Below are 24,186 nucleotides of genomic sequence, written 5' to 3'. Positions count from 1 at the left end.
TCACCTTCACACTGACTGATCTGACTGATATCGTACCTCTCATTAAACGTTGCAATGCAAAGATATTCATCAGGAGTCTTTTTAGCAAATGTACAAGTGATAATGACGTTCCCATGACAGCTGCCTTCCTTCCTGCCTTCCTTCCCTCACTCGTTAGTTCAGTCTCTCATCCAGCACATAGGCCACAGTGGTGGCCGCTCTGCAGACATCAGGGGACAAAACTGATAGTGTCTGCCCTCATGGAGCTTAATAACAGCAAGTGTAGAAGCCACAAAACAACTAACTTAGTAGTTAAACTGTGGCAGATATTATAAAGCAAAGACAGCAAAACATAAGAGCACTCTGAGGGACCTCCCCAAGTCCTGCTGTTCTGTCCTCTCATAGGAAGTGGATCTTTGTTCCTTGGTCTCTTAGGAGTCAGGCTCTGACTTTCTGCCTCTAAAAGAAAAAACAAACAAACAAAAAAAGTGGCTTTGCCACATCCTTGCTCTGTTACCAAACCACACTTGGGTCCATTTGCCCACATGCAGTAAAGCTGATTTACTGACACCAGCTTGGGCTCGGGCCTCACATGGCCCATGGGTGACTTGGTACCGTGTTGACACCTGATGCAGAGGGTCCGAGGCAGGAGAGGGGTGTGGTCGTGCACGTGTCCAGATGCTCACGCCAGAGACAGGAGCGCAGGGTGAGTGTTCTGGGGGCGTCCAGGTGAGGAAGGTGTTCTACACTAAGGTGACAGTGTGTGAACAGTGTGGCCAAGGTGCCGGCTGAGGAAGGGCAGGCGTCGAGGGAACAGAAGGAGGCTCCTGGGGTCCGGATGTGCTGACCCTGCTGCCAACAGAACGGGGAACTTCATGAGCCTCCTCGCGTGATCAAGTGACTCAGAGTGAAGAAGACCCAGCAGAGGCGTAGATGGTGGACGAGCACCTAAGTCCACGCTGAGTACCCTTCTCTGAAATGCTAAGAAGTCCTCTAGTTTTGTGAGATCCCAGTCAGCTGGAAAATCAGATACAAGGCGTGCAGAAATACACATTGAGACGTTTTGATCAATGATGGTTAGCTCTTTTAAATCAAATGATTAAAGATCTTTGAAAATGTGTTTTTTCCCCGCACAACTGCTTAAGAATTCAAAGTGCGTATGAGCATATTGACGTTTGAATTGTTATTGATTGGTTTCTCAGAGTAATAATCCATCAGCAAAATAAATAATAAACAGCCAGCAGTCTCTGTGCACCTGTTGAATAGGATTTAGTTCTCTCACCCATGTTTCCTATGAAAATAGCGCGGTAACCGTCAAAAGATGGCAGTTCGCCACCTGGACTCTCGCCTCTTCTGGCCCTCCTCACCTCCACCCCTGCATTGCTCTAAAATGTTCTGTTTTATCGCAAGAGTCTCTCTTTTTAAAATTTTTATTGGAGTATAGTTGATTTACAATGTTGTGTTACTTTCAGGTGTACAGCAAAGTGAATCAGTTATACATATACATATATCTGCTCTTTTGGTTTTTTTTTAGATTCTTTTCCCATATAAGCCGTTACAGAGTACTGAGTAGAGTTCCCTGTGCTCTACAGCAGGTTCTTATTAGTTACATATATATATATATTTTTTGAGGTACGTGGGCCTCTCACTGTTGTGGCCTCTCCCGTTGCGGAGCACAGGCTCCAGACGCGCAGGCTCAGTGGCCATGGCTCACGGGCCCAGCCACTCCGCGGCATGTGGGATCTTCCCGGACTGGGGCACGAACCCGTGTCCCCTGCATCGGCAGGCGGACTCTCAACCACTGCGCCACCAGGGAAGCCCTAGTTATCTATTTTATATAGAGTAGTGTGTTTATTCCCAAGAGTCTCTACTTAAGACTCATCAGAGCCTTGCAGCTCACTGGATGGGGGCAGGCCCTGGCTCCTAACTTCTGTCTCGGACCGCGTCCTATTGTCGGGATGTCCCAAAGGGCAGCAAAGGCTCCGTGCCTGTCACTGGTCCACAGGAGGCTGGCACTTCCGTCTGCCAGGGGAGACCTCCTCTCGGGGTATTGGGGCTGAGACACTATGCTGAGGTTACCTTCCCTGAAGCTGCCACCTGTTCCCATCCCTGCCGTGGTGCTGGGCTCATCTTTGATGCTTTGCCCCATGCAAGCAGGAAGACCCAAACATCACTGGGTTGAATTTCCCGCCAGCTGGAAATTGTGGTCTCCAGGTCAAAATTAGATTGACTTACACAGTAAATACATACAAATTGTTTTGCACACTTTAAGTGTGAGCAGTTGTTAAAATGCTGCCTTGCTGCGTAGACTTCCCCTGCCTCTCTCTCTCCCCCCTCCCTCTCCCCGTCTCTCCCTCTTTCTCTGTTCCCACCCACTCCCTTGCTGTGCGTTCACAAACACACACTCTTCCCTTAAAGATGACCCAGCAATCCCACTACTGGGCATATACCTTGAGAAAACCATAATTCAAGAAGAGTCATGTACCACAATGTTCATTGCAGCTCTATTTACAATAGCCAGGACATGGAAGCAACCTAAGTGTCCATCGACAGATGAATGGATAAAGAAGATGTGGCACATATATACAATGGAATAGTACTCAGCCATAAAAAGAAACGAAATTGAGTTATTTGTAGTGAGGTGGATGGACCTAGAGTCTGTCATACAGAGTGAAGTAAGTCAGAAGGAGAAAAACAAATACCGTATGCTAACACATATGTATGGAATCTAAGAAAAAAAAGGTCATGAACAACCTGGGGCAAGACAGGAATAAAGACACAGACCTATTAGAGAATGAACTTGAGGATATGGGGAGGGGGAAGGGTAAGCTGTGACAAAGTGAGAGAGTGGCATGGACATATATACACTACTAAACGTAAAATAGATAGCTAATGGGAAGCAGCTGTATAGCACAGGGAGATCAGCTCGGTGCTTTGTGACCACCTAGAGGGGTGGGATAGGGAGGGTGGGAGGGAGGGAGATGCAAGAGGGAAGAGATATGCGAACATATGTAAATGTATAACTGATTCACTTTGTTATAAAGCAGAAACTAACACACCATTGTAAAGCAATTATACTCCAATAAAGATGTTAAAAAAAGAAGACAGGTACTATATTTTTAATCTTCCCAGTATACATAGTTATCCTGTTTGTGCTTGAACTTTCTCAAAAGTGACATGTTTAACCAGCTAACCTAAAATAAAATTAAGCAGTGGTTTACTGATACTGCACACATTAATATATGCATAATTTTATACACTGTTACATGCATAGGGCTTATAGCAGTCAGTTCATAATCAATAAATGTTCACTGGAGATGTTTCGGATATACGTTTCTTAATGAACTCAGGATAATATATATCCACCTAGGTATTTTCTCTCTAAATGTAAACATCCTTCGTCTCTAAGGACTCTCCTAGGAATGAAAAACTGTAAAGGTATTTAATGTCCAAATCTTTTGTGAGATTAGCAGATTGATCGGAAGCCTTGAAGCCAGAGGTTCTTGATTTTATTTCCTTTTTTAGATGACTTGATAGCCTCATTATCTGTGTTTACAGAATAAGAATTACAACGTTTTGAAACTCAGATCCCCATGGGTTTTATGAAGTCAGTGCCTTCAGGGTTATTTGAGGAACTTGTGGACGGCTTTCAGAAGTGCTTCTAGAGGGTTGGGTCTCATTCCCTGGACTTGCACACTGGCCTTGGGGGCCTCAACACAGCACGCCAAGGACGACAGCACGTTTCAAGTCTGGGTCCCAACCCTGGGGGTTGGCTGCACCATGCCACTCCCTGGTGGAGAGGACCCTTCTCTGTGCCCATCACAGCCACTCTGGAGAGTCTTTGTGGTTCCAGGGACTCTAGGACACTTGTCCTCAGGCAGTGCTCATAGCCAAAATAAATGAGCATAAGCACGTGGTGAGCAGAAAAGCTCGAGTGGGGAGGGGACCGAGTCAGAAATGATGTTCATTAGTACAGGAGAGAAGAAGCCATGGAGCTGAGACCCAGAAGAGCATCCCGCAGAACAAGCTTGGGGGAGAAAGAGAGGAAGGAGGGGATCCAGACAGAAAGGCAGAGAAGGATGTACTTCCAGGGCAGGAGGGAAGCAGGTGGTCCTCTGCTCCCTGCATATCTGCAACTGTCCATCATGTGGGGTCTTCTGTGCTGGGGCAGCAGGGTCAGCTCCTCTGTCTCTCACTGAGAATCCAGGGATTCCTCTCACCTGATGTTCTCCAGGGGATGGTGTAAAGCTGGCTGCGTTGAGCCGCAGTGACCTTACTGTGCTCTGGGTCTCTAGACTTGCATCGGGACCAGGCAGCTCGTAGCCGAGTGGTTCTCCTCCTTGGCTGTATGTCCGCGCTGCTGAGAGCTGGGAAAATACTGGCGCCTGGTCCCACATACAGCGGGGCTAACTGAACAGGTCCAGGGTAGGGCCCTGGCATCAGCAGATGACCCTGCGTGCAGCCAGGCTGGAGAACCCTGGTGGCTCAGCTGGCGAGTGGCTGGTGCGACCCGTTGACCTCACTTTCTTCTTTCCCTGTCGCCTCCGCAGATTACGGCACCATTAAAAAAGTGCGGGCGCCCCTGACTCAGACCTCGGGCAGCTGTTTGCTGGAAGAGATGGAGCTCTTCCCCGAGAGGCGGCCGGAGCCTATCAGAAGCCTGCAGATCCTCCACAGCCAGAGCGTCCTGTTCGTGGGTCTGCGGGAGCACGTGGCCAAGATCCCACTGAAGAGGTGCCAGTTCCACCACACGCGCAGGTAGGGCAGCCCCAGGGGACCGTCCGGCGTGCTGGCGCCCCTTGTCGAGGCGCCACCAAGAGAGAGGGCACAGGAGCCCCGAGGGCTTTCAGATTTCCCGTGGTTGAATGGGATGAGGACCTCAGCATCCTTGTGAATCCTGCATCCCAGGATGCAGAGAGCTCTGATGCGAACCAGGCTGTTGTGATGACAGTTGACACATCAGTATCTGTGGGGGAGCAGCCACTGTGTAACATCTGTAAGCAGATGTCAGGATTAAAATAAATTTTTCGGTGCGTTATAACATTCAGTGATGATGCCCATATTTGGTGTTCCTGAATTAATCTGCTACGCACACATATTTTTTTTTTTTAACCGGGCCACTAAAGTATTTTAAACCTCACTTTCTCATCTAACACATGTGAACTGCTGTAGAATCAAATGGGAAAATATATGTAATGTAAAATGCAAATGGGCAAAATGGGTATTCTTATGTAGAAGGAAGGTTTTTATGTTTAATAAAAATCGTTCCAATATTCCTTTCTAGATGATTTTAGACAACGAGGTATATAATGTGATGCCTTCTTTGGTATCAGAGTGTCGAGAAATAAATAACCTTAGGGACCTCCCAAGTAATAATGATGCTGTTGTGACTAATAATAACAAATAGTGACATTGATTAACAGCTATCTTTTATATAACACCTTTTCCCTAAATTTAACTGATGGCTGCTTGAAATGTGTTCTGATTTGTGTTTCCTGCAGGACTAGCCTAGGGCAGGAATTATTCTAGCCCAGTTGCTGATGGTTCAGTGGGCGACAGGGAGGGTTGGGGTCTCTTTAACAGGAGTGTCACAAGTTAAATGAAGCTGGAAGGGCACCAGTCCTCCAGCTGCAGCCCAGCATGCTCTGGGGGGACATGACAGGGGATAACAGGCAGGAAAACAGGCCTGTGCCTTACACAGGTATTTCTGGTGCTGAAATGAGAGTTTCTGGTTTGCAGTGCACAAGGCAATTCACCTTTATCCTGGTGCTCTGCTAGCTCAGCAACTTGTAGGTGCAACTTAGGCAACTAGGTCCTGCATCAGGTCAGGGAGGCCAGGCATCGTCTGCGCACTCCTGTCTCCTAGGCAGCTGCACTTGAAGTTCAACCATGAATCCACAGGCATCAACCACCACCAGGCCCAGCCGCCCAGGAGGAGTTGACAGTTCCCCCTTTTTCTTTCAAGGAGAATAAGCCCCTTGCCTGTCTTTATCAGGCTCCTGGGAGGACAAGATTTTACAGTTATATCTAGAACTGAATCTCCCTGCTGTTTGCTTGTCCACACGCTCAGAGAAAAGCAGTGAGAGATGATAACTTTATTGTAAACTGGTAGACTGTGGTCCTCTGTGTGCTCACACCCAGAGTGGGTCAGTTTGTATTTGACCCTTAAATATTCCATTAGAGAAAAGAAAATCTAAACATTTCAACCCAAGAGTTTCTCAGGATTTCTCCCCATGTTTCTCTGCTATCTTCCTCTTATAGAAAGATAGGAAGACCTCTCTAACACTCATTGCAGAAAAAAATCCATTTTTAAGGAACTGGTGTCTACATGACCAGATCTCTTTTTTATAAATTATGGAGAAAGATAGTGTGGGTTTTTTTTTTTTCTGGACAAAAGCAATTTTAACTTTCAAGAAATACGCCTAAAGAAATACACGGCATAGGGACAGGATAACAATTGAGTAACAATAAGTACTCATTTCTTTGTTCAATATATTTTTCATAGTACAATGTAAGTAATTTTGTTATCAGAAAATCATTTTTATAAATGAATTTTGAAGTGTTTAGAAGAGAAATTGAGCTTAACTAAATTACCTGTCTCCTTCAAAATCATATTCACGTTGTTCATTTTTTTGAATATCTGTTTTTCAGCGGCAATGCAGTTTGATATCAATTAAAATGCTTATAAATGATAACAGTTGATACGATTTCCCAAGATTCTTTTACATGTCTGGCACTGCGCCAGATCTTATCCCCACTTTCCTTCATCATTACACCCTGACAGTAAAGTCAAGTATCATCTCTATTTTTCAGAGGAGGAAATGGTGTCTGGGACTTCTGGCATCCTGTCCAAAGTCACATAGCTCATGTGATGTGAAACCCAGGTTCAGAGCCGGACTCTCTGACCCCAAGGCCCAGACTTTATCTTTGGTTCATTGTGTTGCCCCTGGTACAATGAGGACATCATGCTCAGTGGTCAGATTTCAGCAGGGACGAGCCTTTTTTTTTTTTTTTTTTTTTCGATACGCGAGCCTCTCACTGTTGTGGCCTCTCCCACTGCGGAGCAACAGGCTCTGGACGCGCAGGCTCAGCGGCCATGGCTCACAGGCCTAGCCACTCCGCGGCATGTGCAATCTTCCCGGACCGGGGCACGAACCCATGTCCCCTGCATCGGCAGGCAGACTCTCAACCACTGCGCCACCAGGGAAGCCAGGGATGAGCCATTCGATGGCATTTTTCGCGGTGTTCTTGTGAGCCAGAGCTAGTTAGTACCAGGACAGGCTGAACTCAGGTGTAGTGACGAGTACTCCCGGCTTCTTCCCATTAGTGCCTGCCTTATCATGCCTGCCACCAGGCTGGGTTAAGGAGACCAAAAAGAGGTTTTGTACCCCTGGGTTACTGTAAAAGGAGTCTCCATTCTCTAGCTGCTCTAGAGGTGACCCTGGACCCAGGAGGGGCTGCAAACAGTGCACGCCTGCGCCCTCCACACTGTGCACACATTGAAACTTGGAGCCAACGGCACAGTGTTTTTAACTTCGCGTAGCTGTTTTCCTCGGAAAGCTGTTTGGAAAGAACAATATTTTAAACATATGTTTCAGATGAGTTTGACCTCAAAAACTAAGCAGAAAGATTTTGTTTTGATTTTAACCTTTTTTTTTTGCACAATCCATTTAAGAAATAGCCTGGAAAAACTATGCAAATCATAAAACAGCTCATCAGGTTGGATGGTGACTTCTGGGGATGTAGAGTGGGAGAGAAATTTTACCTTTCCTGTGTATCCTTGGCACTCTAAGACTTACTTACCACACGCATGTGTTAGTTTCATGAAATGAATGAATATTTGCTGAATTCTGAAGAAGATGGGAATCTGGAAAGGGCTGCATATGGGTACAGCATGTGAAATGGAAGGTAGGTAAGCTGACGCCACCCTCACCTGAGGCCGGTGCCCAGCCAGGGGCTCCCAATAGCAGTGTGAAAGTGGTAAAAGGTCTTCATAGGGATGCACGAGGTGAAGCAGGCAAGAATAGCCACTAACTTAATTCCTACTGACGTAAGTACCAACATAAATTCATAACTTGCCACTTGGAGGAAAACAGACTGGCCAAGAGCCGATAGAGGTCTTATCTCCCTGCTTCAAGAAGAAAAGAATGATCACAGGACTTGAGCTGCAATAGTCACGTCCAGAAATCAAGCTGTTATTCCCCACACCACCACCCCCAAGGAAATAGTGTAACCTTCAGTTAGTCTGGCTGATTGAAGCTCCTCAGGCCTAAGGAAAGGAAAGCTTGGGGAAGTGGTGATGGAAAGGCTTTTGATTTAGACTTTAAAACCATTTTAAGGATTGTGCATTAATTAGATCAGTCGGTTGGCAAACTTTCTCTGTAAAGAACCAGACAGAAGATGTTTAGGCTTCCCAGGCTATAGGGTCTCTCTTGCAGCTGCTCAACTCTGTCCTTGTAGCATGCAAGCAGCCACAGACCATAGTGAGTGGGTGTGGCTGTGTGTCAGCAAAAGGCACACAGGTTCATCCGGCAAAGGAAGGATTCACTTTTAGATTCAGTCAGTTTATTACTTATGTAGACAACAAAAGTAAGAGCAGAAAAGGTGTCAGTTACCCAGGTCCCTTATCCCACAGATGACACCAAAACAGAAGAGGCCAGATGACAATGCGCGGGAGAACTCGGGCCCCACGCTGCTGAGGAGCTGATTCTGTGCTGCGGTTTTATAGCCTGCAGCTGCCTCCCAGTAGGGGCGAGAGTAGGGGGCAAAAAGCCTTATATCTCATTAGAACCCAGGAGGCGATGAGAAACCATCTCCCGACAGCCTCCCTGGAGCACAGGGAGGTGGGAGGAAAACAGCTTTGTAGCAGGCGCTCATAATCCTCCCACGCGCGTGATCGGGCGGGTCCCAGGGCGCCCTGCCAAAGCTTAGCTTAGCTGTAGTTAAGCTTTGCCCTGTGTGGAGACATGAAAAGCCACCAGGGCACCAGGGCCAAGCATTCGCCTACCCTGTGTTTCAGTAAAACTTTAGGGAGCGGGGGCTGGATTAGGGCCATGCACTGTCATTTGCTGATTCCTGAATTAGATTATTATCCTGTACGCCTTTTGAATGAATGAATGTGCCTTACATCATTACATACACTAATTTTTAAAATTCGGTGTTACATTACATAAAGTAAGTGTTAAATTACATAGTTTAACTCTAAACCCTAGTTAATTAACAACAGAGCGTTTTCTACTCTTCAGACATTCATATATTCTTTAGTTTCTGTTTGACACCCACCACGATTCTGAGGTAAGATAAACCTGTCAGCTTGTAGTGTTAACATTTTATAGATGAGGGAGCAATCGGAATCAGAGAGAGAATGTCCAAAGAATCATCAGTCAGAGAACAGAAATTAGAATTCTTCCTTCAGCCTTTGGGAATGTGAGCTCCTGAAGGCTGGGCATTGTCTTTCCAGGTTCCGTACAGCCTTCAGCACGTGTCCGGCCTGAGACAGGCTCAGTAAATACTTATCAAATTAACAAATGGACGCTCTGCCTCTCCCCTTTCTGTTATTTTTCTTTATAACCTAAAAAGAAAACCTCAATTCTTGTGTAACAGTAAAGCTCCCTTTACAGAAAAGTGCAGTGATATAAAACATTAGCCAAAGGATTGAAAACCCTTCGTCCTTAGGTGTTTATTTTATTTTTGCTTTGCTGTAAAAACTATTTGGAGAGAGAAGGAAAGCTGGGAACTGGAAGATTCATAGCCTGTATATAACATGAGACATGGCTTCTAAATTTTGCTTTATAAAACTGGAGGGAAAGAGGAAACCATTAAGAAAAATACGTTGGCTCCATTTGTGAATGGGTGTCTAGTCATTCTTAGTTCAGTTAGCCTGTAATAAAAAAATTAACACCTCATTAAGAAAACTAGTGTGGAAATGAGATTCCTGCAGGATATTTATTGCTTGAAAGAGCTACAGTTTAAAAGGTGGAGTTAATAGGTTGTCACCTTTATTAATTACATATTCTCTAAAGACAGCATCTGCCTGATGGGAGAAACACAATGTATAGAGAGCAACTGCGGGATTCCCACAAGGTGCCCCAGCAAGACAGCCCTAGCCATTCAGTTATGAATCATATAAACATCAGAAGGACATTTTGAAATGTACCCATTTTACAAAGTAAATATGCTCCCTTCAAAATAAACTTAATATTTCCCTAATCTCAACATCTTGAGTTTTTGTTTGCTTTGGCTTTGGTGTAGCCTCTAACGACTGTGGATTTTCCTTAGTTAATTCACTTATAGTATATTTATTGAATCTTATGTGTACCAAGCACCAAGCCAGGCTCTGAGTGTATGATGATAGATGAGACATCACTGACCCTGTCTTCGCGGGGCTCAGAATCTAATGAGAAATTCTGACATAAATAAAATCTCCCAAATATCTCTTGTGGATTCAAGCCAAAGGGCCTTGGAGTTACCTTAGACTTTATCCCCAAATCGATTTATCATTAAAGTCTGACCCTGGACTCCACTAGGACCTAATCTCCAAGCCTGCCATCGCTGTACAATTATTTTTTTAAGCTATATCTGAATCACAACCAGTGCTCCAATGTTAAATTTCCAATAGTAAGGGAATTAATTACCAAGTTATGATATACTGACTTGGTGGAGTATTCACTCAGTGGGTTATTCTGAAGGCATTAAATGATGACAGTGAAGACATTTGTATGATATGATATTACCTGAAAAAAGCAAGACACGTTATTTGTTTGCCATCATTAATACTGTTTAAAACATAGAAGGAAAAGACCGAAAGTATACATGCCAACATGCTGTTCACAACTCCAAAATACATGCCAACATGCTAATTAAAACTGTGAAATACATGCCAACGTGCTAATCATAGCTGTGAAACACATGCCAACTTGCTTGCTAAATGCATGCCAACGTGCTAATTACAACCGTGAAATACATGCTAACATGCTAATTGCAACATTGTAAGAGGGAGTCCGAGGTGGGCTTGGGCTGGAACACAGCGTCTTCCAGAAACTCATTAGTTACACCCCCACGTCCTGGGCGGGGTGGAAAAGGAACAGTCAAAATGTGATACGTAGAATATGAACGTGCATGAACTAGACTAGTAAATTAAGAAATGTAAGTCATACTACTGTTCTGTAAGAATCAGGGAAAAATGTAGGTTATGTGTGGTGTGACACACAATTTGGGAGGGATTCTCTATTCTAAGGAAAAGAATATCAAATTATAAATACAAACATGACGGAGGCCAATCACAGAATCTTTTTTTTTTCATCTATCAAACATTCTTTGAACAGTTCCAGGCAAGCTTTGTTCTGAATGCAGGGAATACAGAGAGAAATCAGATATGGCCGTGGCTTTTTATTTTAATTTTTATTGGAGTATAGTTGATTTACATTGTTGTGCTAGTTTCAGGTGCACAGCAAAGTAAATCAGTTATACATATACATATATCCACTCTTTTTAAGATTCTTGTCCCATATAGGTCATTACAGAGTACTGAGTAGAGTTCCCTGTGCTATAAGTAGGCCCTTATTAGTTATCTATTTCATTTATAGTAGTGTGTATGTGTCAATCCCAATCTCCCAGTTTATCCCTCCCCCTTCCCCCTTGGTAACCATAAGTTTGTTTTCTACATCTGTGACTCTATTTCTGTTTTGTAAATAAGTTCATTTGTACCATTTTTTTAAGATTCCACATATAAGCAATATCACACGATACTTGTCTTTTCTGTGTCTGACTTACTTCACTCAATATAACAGTCTCTAGTTCCATCTGTGTCACCTACAATCACAGAATCCTAAAGGGTCTCATGAAGTAAGGAAGTTCAAGCTTCCTTAGCTTCATGGTAAATCCACCTTTGACAATGATATAAACGTACATATGATCCAGGTGGACAATAAAAGCAAAGAAAATATTTGAGTGCCATCTTGTAGATATGCTATAGCCACCCGACAGTTTCAGGTTCCATTTCCTGTTCAGTTTCCTAAAAGAGCATGTTTCTGTCTTCTAAATGGCAATCCAGATAGTCACTTGGATAAAGTTTTAAAATCAGTACAGTTACCAACCTTTTGTACCTCAGTTGTGTTTGAGAGGCACAACTGAAGGGCTCACGCTGCGAGGTTTCATTATTTAATGTCTACTCTACAGATCTCCTGCTTTTGAGCTCCCAGATTTAACGCTATGTAAAGAACTCCATGGGGAGGCTTGGGCTGCAGCAGTTTTTCTCAGCTCCAGATCCTTGCATCTGAGCGATTCTGAGCAGAAACACCTTGGCTTTTATACCCTGAGCTCCTCCTAAGGTTGTATTTGCAGCCTGGTCCAGTGAATTAATGATTCTTAAGGAAATCGTCATCCCTATGTGTCTGCAAAACAGCTCGCATACGGAAAGATCATGAGCTTTGGATGCAGGTGGATCCTGGATAAGCCTTTGGCTTGGTGTGTGATTATGAGGAGGTTACTCAGTGGGTTACTAGAGCAAAAGACAGAGACCATCTAATGGGTCTGGCAAATAAGAAGAATCCAATATGAGATGGTTCCTCTCCTATGCCGCGTGGGCATTATATTCAGTTCATGTACATCCTGCTGAGCCGGTGCTGCTCTCGTACACATGATTTGCTTTCATTGTCCAGATATACTTCACGTTGCCTCTGGACCTAACAGAGGGCAAACTAATCTGTTGTGAATTCGTTCTTCCACCTTTAAACAACTTCACATTTTCTGAGATGTACAGGGCCCGTCAGGCCAGATTCCGCTCCTTGCATTAAGTTATTTACCTCGCTCTGGCCTGTTTGGGCAAATGGATTTTCTGGCGGTTGTGAGACTCTACCTCGAGCACGTTCTGTGTGTAGGTGAGTGATGTCAGCATGGCCCCAGCCAACGGGCAGGGGCATCTGTCGGTGGGTATTCAGTAATCCCCCATCTCAAGTGAGCAGGTACATATGCATACAAGCGGGGCTGATGTAGGCTGGACAGGGCCGGGTGTGAGGAGAGCCAAGTGCTTACCTTTGCCCATCCCAGTGGTTGGGGAGGGCAACAGAGAATCCAGATGCAAGGTGGGTACCACACGTGCTTCAACTGTTCTGCTGAGAGGGGCGGATGTCCTTCCTGGGGTGGGCTGTGCTCCACAGGAGGACGCCTCGGCCCAAGCCTCACCCACTCAGTCGCAGGCAAACTGCTAAGTCGAGTGAATTATAAGAAGCCAAAATAATAATAATAATAAAAATTTCTCTGGACGTATTGTCCTCTAGGGTTTTGTGTAAAACTTAAGATGGATAACTTGACACTTCGTACAGTCTTCAGGTGTGACTGCTGACCCTTCTACCTCTTCCGTGTCTTCTGATTCTGCCTACTAAACCCTCACGTACAGAAGGGTTTCTCTTGAAGAAACATGAGATGGACAAGAAATAATTGTGTCTTCATTTTTATCCTTGACTGGCTGGAGAGGAGGGTAGACTGGGAGAGTGGACTTGGAGAAACCTACGATTACCTCTAGTTTACAGACAACAGAAGATCAAATACCAGAGTGTAGGCTTTTCCTTGAATGAAGGGGCCAGTGGATGCTTTCCCTCCCGGGCACAGGGACACAGCATTTTCCAAGTCACTTCTGGAAATTACTTCAACATCCCTGAGCTGTGAAGGGCTCACGTTTAGTCTCTGTGCCCCTTTTGTTCCTGAGTACAAGGCTAGACAGGCTGCCTTCCCTGGAGAGCTTCCCTCAGGCGGCAGAATTGGCCTTTCCAGAAAAATTTTGTGTTTGTTCTAGAGAAAAGTCCCCAGTGACTAAGGCCCACCCAGAGGCCAAAGTAAACAGCTCAGGAATCTGGGCAGGAAAATTAGGTGAAATGGGACTGTCCACATCAGAAACCAAAGCTGACTGCAAGTGCTAGATTTCCAGAAAGCATTTTTGTTTTGCTTACTTCAAATGCCCTCTACTTTTTTCACTGTTTTCTTAAACTATCAATTTTCCCATAATGTCTCACTGTAAAATTTTTATATCTACCTAATAAGATTTTTTTTTTTTCTTTTGGCTACATTGGGTCTTCCTTGCTGTGTGTGGGCTTTCTCTAGTTGCAGCGAGCGGGGGCTACTCTTCATTGCGGAGCTCAGGCTCGAGGCATGCAGGCTCATTAGTTGTGGCACGCGGGCTCAGTAGTTGTGGCTCGCGAGCTTAGTTTCTCCACGGCATGTGGGATCTTCCCAGATCAGGGCTCGAACCCATGTCCCCTCCATTGGCAGGCGGATTCTTAACCACTGCGCCACCAGGGAAGTCCCTAAGATTTTAACTAAAAACCGTTTGCTTAATATTACTGGCAGTACAAATGAATTATTTAAATTTGATATTATTTAAATTTGGTATTTGTTTTAAGAGCACTGAGAAACTAATATGAGCAACTCAATAAAAAGTTTAGAAGATAAAGTTGAAGAAGTTTCTCAGAGAGTACAACAAACATAAGTTGATTCTAGAATGCATGAGACTGCTCCTACAGCTTGGGGCTAGAAATAGAGGCACAGTGACGTCACAGCCATGCAGTAAACGTGTATTGAGCGCCTACTTCCTACAGTGCACTGCAGTCAGTGATAATTCATACTATAGTCAATATGGAATCACCATCATCTAAGGTTCATTCATAAATAATTCACTTTAACATGTTGGAAAGGATGCATGAAGAACTATAGTTTTTTAAAAAATTATTATTATAATAATCCCTTTTAAAAATTAATTAATAAAAAAAGCAAATTGAAATGTGAAAAAAAATCCTCATTTAATTTAATCAGTGTAATTTAATGATAAGCCAATAGCGAACAGTTTTTAATATATTAAATGTTAGTGACTAACTGAGTGTAAACATATATTTTTACTGGTAATTGTGTCTTTGCTTACTTGGCATGTGTCCTAACTTTTAAAAATGCTGTTGCAATTGTACTTGTCTCTCAGTTCTTCTTGGGAATTATAAATTCTTCTTCTAGTAGATTTCACTATCTGACACATCCTACTCACCACAGCAAAATTGCCCTTGCTTAAGCAAAACCCCCATATTTTAATCACATCAGTACACTTCTCTGGAATCTTGAGGAAACTTCGACCCAGCCAAGCTGCTCAGCTCACAGGATCATGCCATGTGCACAGGACTCCTTGTTGTCTCTCCTGGAACCACTGTGACCAGGGATGTGTTTCTTATTCAGCCAAACCCCAGCTGCATTCAAAGGCCAGCCTAAATAGCACCTCTTCCTGAAACTCTTCTGGGCCACAGCTCTCTCCTCTGATTCCTATAGCATCGGTTGTCAGGGCTTCTCAATAGTCATTCCTCACTATGACATTGTCAAGCAATGGTCATGAACGTCGTCTTCCCCCCTCACTAGACTGCAAGTTCATTCGTGATCCTTGTGTCTTCAACACATGGCACTGTGCTTGCACATGCAAGTAGCAAAAGAAATCATTGTGAATGGATCCAAACATATAGCTGAAATACTTTGCACCGTTTAATGGAACACGCTGTGGTGTCTCACATCACCTTATTAAATAAAGACTCCGTGGCATTCACAGATTTAGTATTTTTGGTATAGAATGTTTTCAAACACTCCCAGAAATTGACAGCATATATCAATTTGTAATTATGTTATAGATTAAGTAGAATAAGTATATGCAGCCCATCTCAAAAAAACTTTGTTTTTTTCTACCACATGATGGAAGTTAATCCTCAGAACAGCCCAGTGAGGTATTATCCTAGTTTTGCAGAAGAGGAAACTGGAAAAAAAATGTGCTCCAGTTGGATTTACTAATTGAGGGACTTGTGGATGTCTTAGAATGTATTCCTCAGGAAGATTACTGTCTAATTGGAATTTTCCAGTCTTATTTTCAGTAAGGTAATGTTTTTAATGCAACTCAAAGTAAAAGCAGGTCCTGAAGTACATGGTGACATAGCCGTTAAGAATAAGGCAACTGAGATTGTCTTAGGTCTTAAGACACTATTATTCACAAATAGATAAATTGTTCTCTCTCAGTGTCATCACCATGATAATACAAATAAAAATACTGACATTTGACATGTGATCTTTGTGCAGAATTTGGGAAGCACTTTGAAGGTGCAGCACTTACAAGGGAACCTAAATGCTTAGGGAGGGAGGCTTGAGGACTCAGCAGATTCTACACCCCAAACTTCCGCCAAAGCGCCACCTCCATTTATTAGGCGTTTCTTCAAACTCGCAAGTTTACTCCCTCCTACACTGTACGCTCTCCCTATGCTGGTCTTCCTGCCGAAACGCTCTGTTTTTGCTGAAAAGTATCACGTCAGTCACTCTGTTCCTCTCGTTGGTCCCAGCTTAACTGGCTCTCCCCATATGTCTCCTCCTCCCCCTTTTGTTTTTTCCTTTGCAACTGGCTGCTGGTATTTATCTGGGCAGTTGTTTAATGTTTATTTCCTTCACTAAGAGGTGAGTTCTTTGGGTACAACTGTGTCAGTTTTGTTTCCCGGTACACCCAGGAAACACTCTCAAAATCAGTTCAAGACAGGTGCTAAGTGTGTGCTGCATAAATGAATGATGGAAATACTTTTGAAATCCCATGTTTAATGAATATGTGTTGTTGATAAGGCAAGAGTTCTTAATATCAGAAATAAACTGACATAATGGCAGTTAGTGTGGCAGAAACAAGCCAGATGAAGTCATAGATACTTAGATAATCTAATATGCAAGGGGATCATATTCAGTAATTAGCTCCAGCTTTGCAGAAATACAGTGGAAGATTTTAATGAATATACCCATTTATTGCTATTACTCAACAAATAGCGTAACCACAAACTTTAAAAAGTAAAGGAAGAGGGCTTCCCTGGTGGCGCAGTGGTTGAGAGTCCGCCTGCCGATGCAGGGGACGCAGGTTCGTTCCCCGGTTCGGGAAGATCCCACATGCCGCGGAGCAGCTGGGCCCGTGAGCCATGGCCACTGAGCCTGCGCGTCCGGAGCCTGTGCTCCGCAACGGGAGAGGCCACAGCAGTGAGAGGCCCACGTACCACAAAAAACAAAAAAAGTAAAGGAAGAGTTTCTATAAACTGTAATGTCATTAGATTAATTTCCTGTAAGAAAGAAAGTAGTTTATCCTTCTAGAATTAAGGCCTACATCTAAATATGCTTTTGCTCTAAGATACGCTTTCAATAAATGTGTTCTCAAATTAAACCTCAGATTCTGACCAACTTGTTTTCTGAATTCAGATACTTTCAGATACCAGGGCAATATATCACGTGAGAATAATCTAAGGTTCTTAACAAAATAAGAAAAAAATTATTAAAAATATTCATCACACAAAGAAAAACATTTTCAAAGTGGAATAAAGAAAAGCCACTTTCGTGATGGCTCCGTTCATAGGAATTCTGTGATTTTCCACATGATCTCCCTTAAGGGACGCAACTTCCAAAAATAGTAAAGTTATGATGACTGGTTTTTCTTAAGGTATAATTTAGAATAAAGGTAGAGTTCGTCAGAATGTTCCCCATGGTATGAAACATTTTAAGTGAGGAAAACATATTTAATATAAACGGTATTTTTAATGAATGGGCACTTGTGATTGTAGAGAAGTTTTAGTATTTTAAGTGTAATCTTAAGAATCTACAGAACCATCTGCAGTATCGGAAGAAAGAGACGTTATTACAAACAGCTTTTCATTGAAAACAGCTTAAAATATTCCATGTAACCCTGTGGCGTTGCTTCAGTTCTACAGACAGCTTTGCAAGGGGGAAGCCGCAACGTTAGGGGCTTGGTGGAATTTCCTCGTTTTTGGAAGTTTAAGTTTGTCTCATGGTCATACTGCTTGAATAAGAAATATGAAACGGAATTCAGGCTTCTTGAATAATTCCCGAAGTGTAGCCTTGCCCTTTTTGCCCCCTGACGGGAAAATGGGATCAAACACGGAGAGGATTCCGATGTGTGATGCACACCGTGGAATCCAGCAGTGACGCTAGTTCACTACGACTGGGACTCTGGTCCTGCCTACGCCAGTCAATGCCCTGGAATCGGAAAAGATGAAATTTAAGAACAGCCAACGGCAAGAGCACAGCCAGGCTTTCCCAGATAAGGCACCGCTCAGGCTGTAGGCAATCGAATAACTTTCGAGCTTTGCTTCTGGATCTTCCCTGTAAAAGGCTCTCCTCAGCCCCTGTGGGCGGAGCCTCCTAACCAGGGCCCCTTCGGCACTGCCGATATTTGCTCCAATGAACTCTTGAACAGTTTAATCGACCTCAGTTTATCTTTTAACAGGTACAGGGTCACTTGTCAAAAAGTTCCAGTGAGGTTATGGTGACAGGTAACTGTTTCACACTCCTTCCCAGCCCTAGTCCTGCTGTGAGAAGCGCCAGTTTTAACCATTTGAACTTCTTGGGCTGGTTAATACACAATAATTGCATGGTAACTTAATCAGTAATAGTCTGTTGTTGTTGTTGTTGTTTGCGGTATGTGGGCCTCTCACTGTTGTGGCCTCTCCCGTTGCGGAGCACAGGCTCCGGACGCGCAGGCTCAGGGCCATGGCTCACGGGCCCAGCTGCTCCGCGGCATGTGGGATCTTCCCGGACCGGGGCACGAACCCGTGTCCCCTGCATCAGCAGGCGGACTCTCAACCACTGCGCCACCAGGGAAGCCCTCAGTAATAGTTTTATACCTCTACTGCTTCATTTATTATCTTTACATATATCTTCCCCAGCTGTGGAACTTGGACTTCTCCTTTCTCTGCTCCGATTTTTTCGTTTTAAAACGAGAATAAATAGAGTAGCTGATGGAGGTACTCTGTTTAAAGGTTTTATGAGGTTTACATGAGCAAATTGAGGTCCGGTTCTTAGAACAGTGCTTTATGCAAGGTTTACATATTTGATGTGTTAATAGGGGTTTTTAATATCATTAATATTAATGACTTATTGTTACTTCGACTGCCTCCCTGGCCCCATGTTTGATGATTATGCTATGATTTCTAGTCCTACTCTTGGTGAACTGGTAACTCTGTAACAGATGCAGCCCCTTGTAAGTTCTGTCCTAACTCAGAAGACCTTGGCACTTCCGTGCTGAACTCACCTGCCTTCCCTCACAACCCTTTCCTGCACATCTGATCTCTTGACCCTTCAGAGAAAAGGTGTCCAATGTCCTGCATTTCTGTGGGGTCATCTTCTGTGTAATTTTGACTGTCACAGTCATCTCTGTCTGTTTCCTCCCTCCCCACATCTACACTATATTGTGTTTATAACTTAGGGGCTGAAATCTTCATCTAATGATGCCCATGTTGTATATGAACTCTTTCGTTTAGACAAAGCTAAAATAAAATATCTACCATCTAGAGTATTTCTGATATAATATGTTGAATATTGTAGACAGGGCTATATTAAACCACTATTAAATTGAAAAATGTAATGCATTTTTAAGCTATGGTACTCAAAAGGAACACTTCTCTATTTTATTAAATTTGAACCAACCACGTTGCAGGGTTTGGGGTGTATTTGTTTGTCCTTGGGCAAATATTAGAAATTTTTGGTGTCTCCTTTTTCTCATCAATAAAGTTAAAATAATAATACCTCCCTCATTAGAGTTGTTTAAATGGTTAAATGACATAATAATTTTATATATCACAGTAGGTATTCAACAAATAATACCCATTATTAAGGCGATGAAGATGATGATAATGATAGTAGTAATGATGGTGGTGGTGGTGATGATGATGATGATAAATAAAGTGAAAACATTAATACATTCCTATAAAAGTTGTTTCTGTATAAAGGATGCAATCATTTTATATACCACGGTAGATGTTCAACAAATAGTACCTGTCATTAAGGGGGTGAGGATGATGATGGTGTGATGACAACTAGTATTTTGGAGCCTTGCAAGATTCTGACTCTAGATTGTTCATGACACCAAAAGGCTTCATGTTAGCATGGACAATCATTTGGTTGTCAGCCCTGGATCTTAGAAAAAAATAGATATTTCAAATAAAGTTAATTTATTTAATTTTAATTAGATACTTACTGGCGTATGCAGTTAGCTATGTTCTCTACTGTGCAGACGAAAACTTTGTTTCTCGTCCCATGTCAAGGCCTAAGAGTCAATTCTTAGCTTGCATCTACGGTACTAGATAAACCTGCCTTTCTCTTGACCCTTTGGTGTGTTTCCAGTGCCTGCATTGGGGCCCAGGACCCTTACTGTGGCTGGGATTTGGTGATGAAGAAATGCACGAGCCTGGAGGAGAGCCTGAGCATGATGCAGTGGGAGCAGAGCATCTCCACCTGTCCTGTGAGTGTCCGTGTGTTCAGCTCTGGAAACACTGTCCATGGGAACCAAGCTGTCCTACAATCCTAACCCACGCTTCCGTGGTGTCCATGCATTTTCATATTAGAACCTTCCTCGCAAATCCAGTCTGTGCTCTCTTAACTTTTTCAGCCCCTCCTTGCACGGAGCCACATGGGATCCTGCTGACACCTTGCTGTCTGTTTTGAAGAGAAATATCTTAAGAGAAAGCAGTGCTGATTTGAAAATGGGATGCAACATTTCTGTTTTATTCTTGGATTTTTATCTCCAGAGCTTGGTGTGGACTATTTTGCCCTTTGTAGCATTAATAAAATAGCAATTGATAGAATAAACTAAAGGATATTATGATGGAACGCCATGTGGGACAGTCTCCTCACTACTGCTCAGGGTCACAAAAAGTCCTGGGAGAAACAGCCTAATGTACATTCCCACAGGGAACCCTGCAGAATAGGGAGAAATTCCCCTGTGTTTAGAGCCGGACTCTGAATCCAAGAAAACAGATTTCACACTTTCCTTTGCCAATTTATTTGTTTGCATCCTCACTTATAGGATCCAGCCTTTCTTCCCCTTTGTCTTCAGAGCCCTCAATCAAGTCATTCCAAGTCTCTTTCTGTTCTCAGAGAACATGAACAACAGCTATTAACTTCAATATATTTGAAAAGTTAGTAAGTCCCTTGGCTGTCACATCACTGCTGATCTCCATGCTGTCATTTCTGGCCGCACCTCTGCAAGACAGAGGTGAGAAGGCAAGGGACACAGGCTGTTATTTTAAATCCGTGCTGTTCCTTCTGTTCAGAACTGCCTGAGGCATCTGAACAGTCTGTCCATTTCTTATGAAGGAACCTGCACTTTCCATTATCTGAGCCACGTGTCAGGAAGCCTGTCCTTAAGTTTGTAAGTTAGAAAATCAGGCAGAGTGTCATGAGGGAGGCAAGGGCTATTAAATCAGTGTTGTTCCCCAAATGTTGGCAGGAGATCTAGGCCTTTCGCTGCACAGCGGGTGTGTCACCACATCCAGGCTCTGAGCAAAGCCTTGCAGTGGGGTTAGCTGCTACTCCTTTGGGTTATTCAGCTTTGGATCTCTGAATTTAGAAGCAGACTTTTCTGTGGTGTCTTGTGAAACTGGTTAAAACATGCCACTGTCTGTGTGAAGTTCCTTCTTAATGTCTGCAACACACTTTTAAAGCACAAGGTGTTCACCTTAAATTCTTTGCAGCTAAAGAAAACACAAAGTGCGCTGTCTGGAATGTACCTCTAAAGTTCAGACACACACTTTAGAAGAATCAGCGCATCTTCTTGTAGATGTTTGACCTTAGAGTTTTAATGGTAAAAAAAAAAGGCGGAAGATAATAGCAGTTCTTCTCAAGCAGTAAAGACATTGGTCCAGGACTCAAGGCTGTTTTAGTGGATATCTGGGACATGCTTAGTTATACAAGGGGAAATACACACTCATCCACTTAGTTTATAACAAGTACGTCTTGTATGTTTCTGCGGTCAGAAAATGAAAGACCTGGTATTTAAGAAGCGACAGGAGGGTTATCACTAAAGTGGCTTCTTTCTGCTGAGAGGACAGCTTCTGTTATAAACTCAGGGAAGGTCAGAGGGCGATGTGGACCTGCGCTGGTTTCACAGCTGCCCCTCCACTATCTCTTTTTAAAAAAATGTAGTTGAGACGTGATCTCTGATTCGCTGTCCCTAAATCATACATAACAAGGTCTTTTTTTCTTCTGGTTTGAGGTGATTTCATTATACAAAACCATCTCTGTCATTTCATCCAGTGTAATTTGTCATTTATCAAGATATACTACTGATAAGAATATGCAAAGCATTTGACAACGGACAATAACTTATATCACTTTGAGCAAACCACAGGAAAGAAAAACATATTTTTTCTGACTTTTATAGGCTACCAGATAGAAAATGGGAAATCCCGTATTACCCAAATATTGTTTTAATTATACATCCATTTCAAAAAATCTCTTAGAAAGAAATGAGTTAGATGAAATGATTAGCATTAATATAGAGCAGACTTAGAGAAGTATTTTTAAAAGCTATTAAAATAGTAATTTGCTTCTATATTATTCTTTTTTTTTAATTTTTGACTGAAATGGAAGAAAGGCTTGACTTTATGGAGCAGAGTAAAGACAGAGAACTATTTTCCACTTAAAGATCCTTATTTAAAAATGTTTATGGATTTCTTTTGTCCAGGAGACAGGGCAATAGTTGACCGACATATTGGTTAACATTCTCTTTTCTTATATTATTGTAATTAAAAACATTGTTCTCGGTTTAAGAGATTTGAAGTACTCAAGCAAGATCTAAATTTACGTACCTAGCGTGATTCAAATAATATATCCGTCCTGCATAACTTGCAATATTGCTTAACAAGGATAGCATAATCTTAAAAATCTACCTGGGCTTTATTTATGCGTGAATGTCATCCACACCCTGTGTGGACATAAGGTTATTAGCATACCATATCATACAATGAGTCTCTATTCCAAAATACGTCGTACAGTGACTAGCAAAATACATAGACCCAATAAGCACCTAAATGTGTTAAAATAACAGATTCTTCCCTGGCTACTGTGTAATTATCATCTTTGGAGTGAAAGGAGAATTTAGCAGTGATTAAGCCCAGAGCCCTTTATTTAGATGCCAGTACCATAGACCAGAGACTAAAGGGTTTACACAAGATTCTGAAACTACACTGAGAAAGAAATCGACTTAAATCCAGTACTTCTGACATTATTCCTAGTCTACAAGATGATGTAATTCCCAGCTGTCAACGTCTTCCAAAGCAGTGGCTGATCAGTGGACTCAGTGCTTGGTGACCCATTAGTCATCGGCATATTATGTTCATATAGCCTGAGAGGTATGACCAAAATCAACTGTAAAAGAAGGAAAAGGGAATTGAGGTTAATTGGGTGTTTTGATCATGTGCTCGGTGCCGTGTTAGGCAACTTTCAGTGGAGTATCTCATTTAATGTTCATGATGTTATTGCTTCCATTTTGTCTCATAGATGGAAGAAGTGGGATTCAGAGGCAATAAAGATTACCTCTATTCACCCATCTTGCGGAGGCCACACAGAGTTCCATCTTAGTTCTCTTCAAAGGTGCTATCTTCCCTTCATGTACTTCATTTATACAGATAGACTTAAGGAAAATATTAAGTTGATGTCATAACATGAGACAAGCCACTCCAAAGAGTGCATCCAATATCCTGTTTTGTTACAGTCTCTGACCAAAGGTACATGAGCCTTAAAAGTAAATAAAGGAAAACATTTTAAGTTCTGAAAAAATATCCAAATAGAAAATATAAGACTTCAATTTAGTCGTAAGAACATGATGGTTGGAGAACAGTAAGAACCTAAAGATATGCTCCAGGGACCTCTATGCTCATCAAATGCATCTACATCCTTCATCAGTTGGGAATTAATGAATTGAACATGAATAAATCAAAAGTGGGATTCAGGATTATGCTTGTTAACAAAAGTTGGCTCTAGCCAGCTCTTGGAAGTCCATTATTTCCTAGGTGAAGGGAACTTTGCTGTTACACAACTGGTGGTAAAAGTGCATGAAGCTGATTTCCATAAGAGTCTCATCAAAGAAAGTTCTAAGAATCACGTTACCCAATGAAATGGCTGAGATCACAGGCTCTGGATTAAGCTTGTTTAGACTGATTCTTGGGTCTTTTACAACCAGAGTGACTTTGAGCTAATTGAGTGACACCTGGGCTTCAGTTTTCCTATCTATAAAGTGAGATGTACGCTCTAGGGATGCTGTGAAGATGCAGTGAGATAATACCTGTCAGTCGCTCAGTGCAGTGCCTCACCTCACTGATAAGCTTAGCTTCTACAAAGGCCACCTCAGCTGGCACTCAACTCATGGCCCCGCAGGCC

The 24,186-nt window shown here is 42.8% G+C and overlaps 1 protein-coding gene across 4 annotated transcripts in view; it reads left to right on the top strand.

Annotated features, from left to right (window-relative positions):
• SEMA5A (semaphorin 5A) overlaps nucleotides 1-24,186 on the top strand; it is a 486,740-nt gene that overhangs the window by 379,691 nt on the left and 82,863 nt on the right. For all 4 annotated transcript variants that reach the window (XM_067730359.1, XM_067730362.1, XM_067730361.1 and 1 more), the window contains 2 exons: nucleotides 4,530-4,737; nucleotides 20,152-20,269. In XM_067730359.1, coding sequence (XP_067586460.1) covers nucleotides 4,530-4,737; nucleotides 20,152-20,269 — 326 coding nt within the window. The remainder of the gene's footprint in view (nucleotides 1-4,529; nucleotides 4,738-20,151; nucleotides 20,270-24,186) is intronic.

The sequence above is a fragment of the Pseudorca crassidens genome, chromosome 3, assembly GCF_039906515.1.
Source record: "Pseudorca crassidens isolate mPseCra1 chromosome 3, mPseCra1.hap1, whole genome shotgun sequence".
Classification (NCBI taxonomy): Eukaryota; Metazoa; Chordata; class Mammalia; order Artiodactyla; family Delphinidae; genus Pseudorca; species Pseudorca crassidens.
The sequence above is the reverse complement of the archived record's forward strand: the minus strand, read 5'-3'. Positions and strand labels throughout refer to the sequence as shown.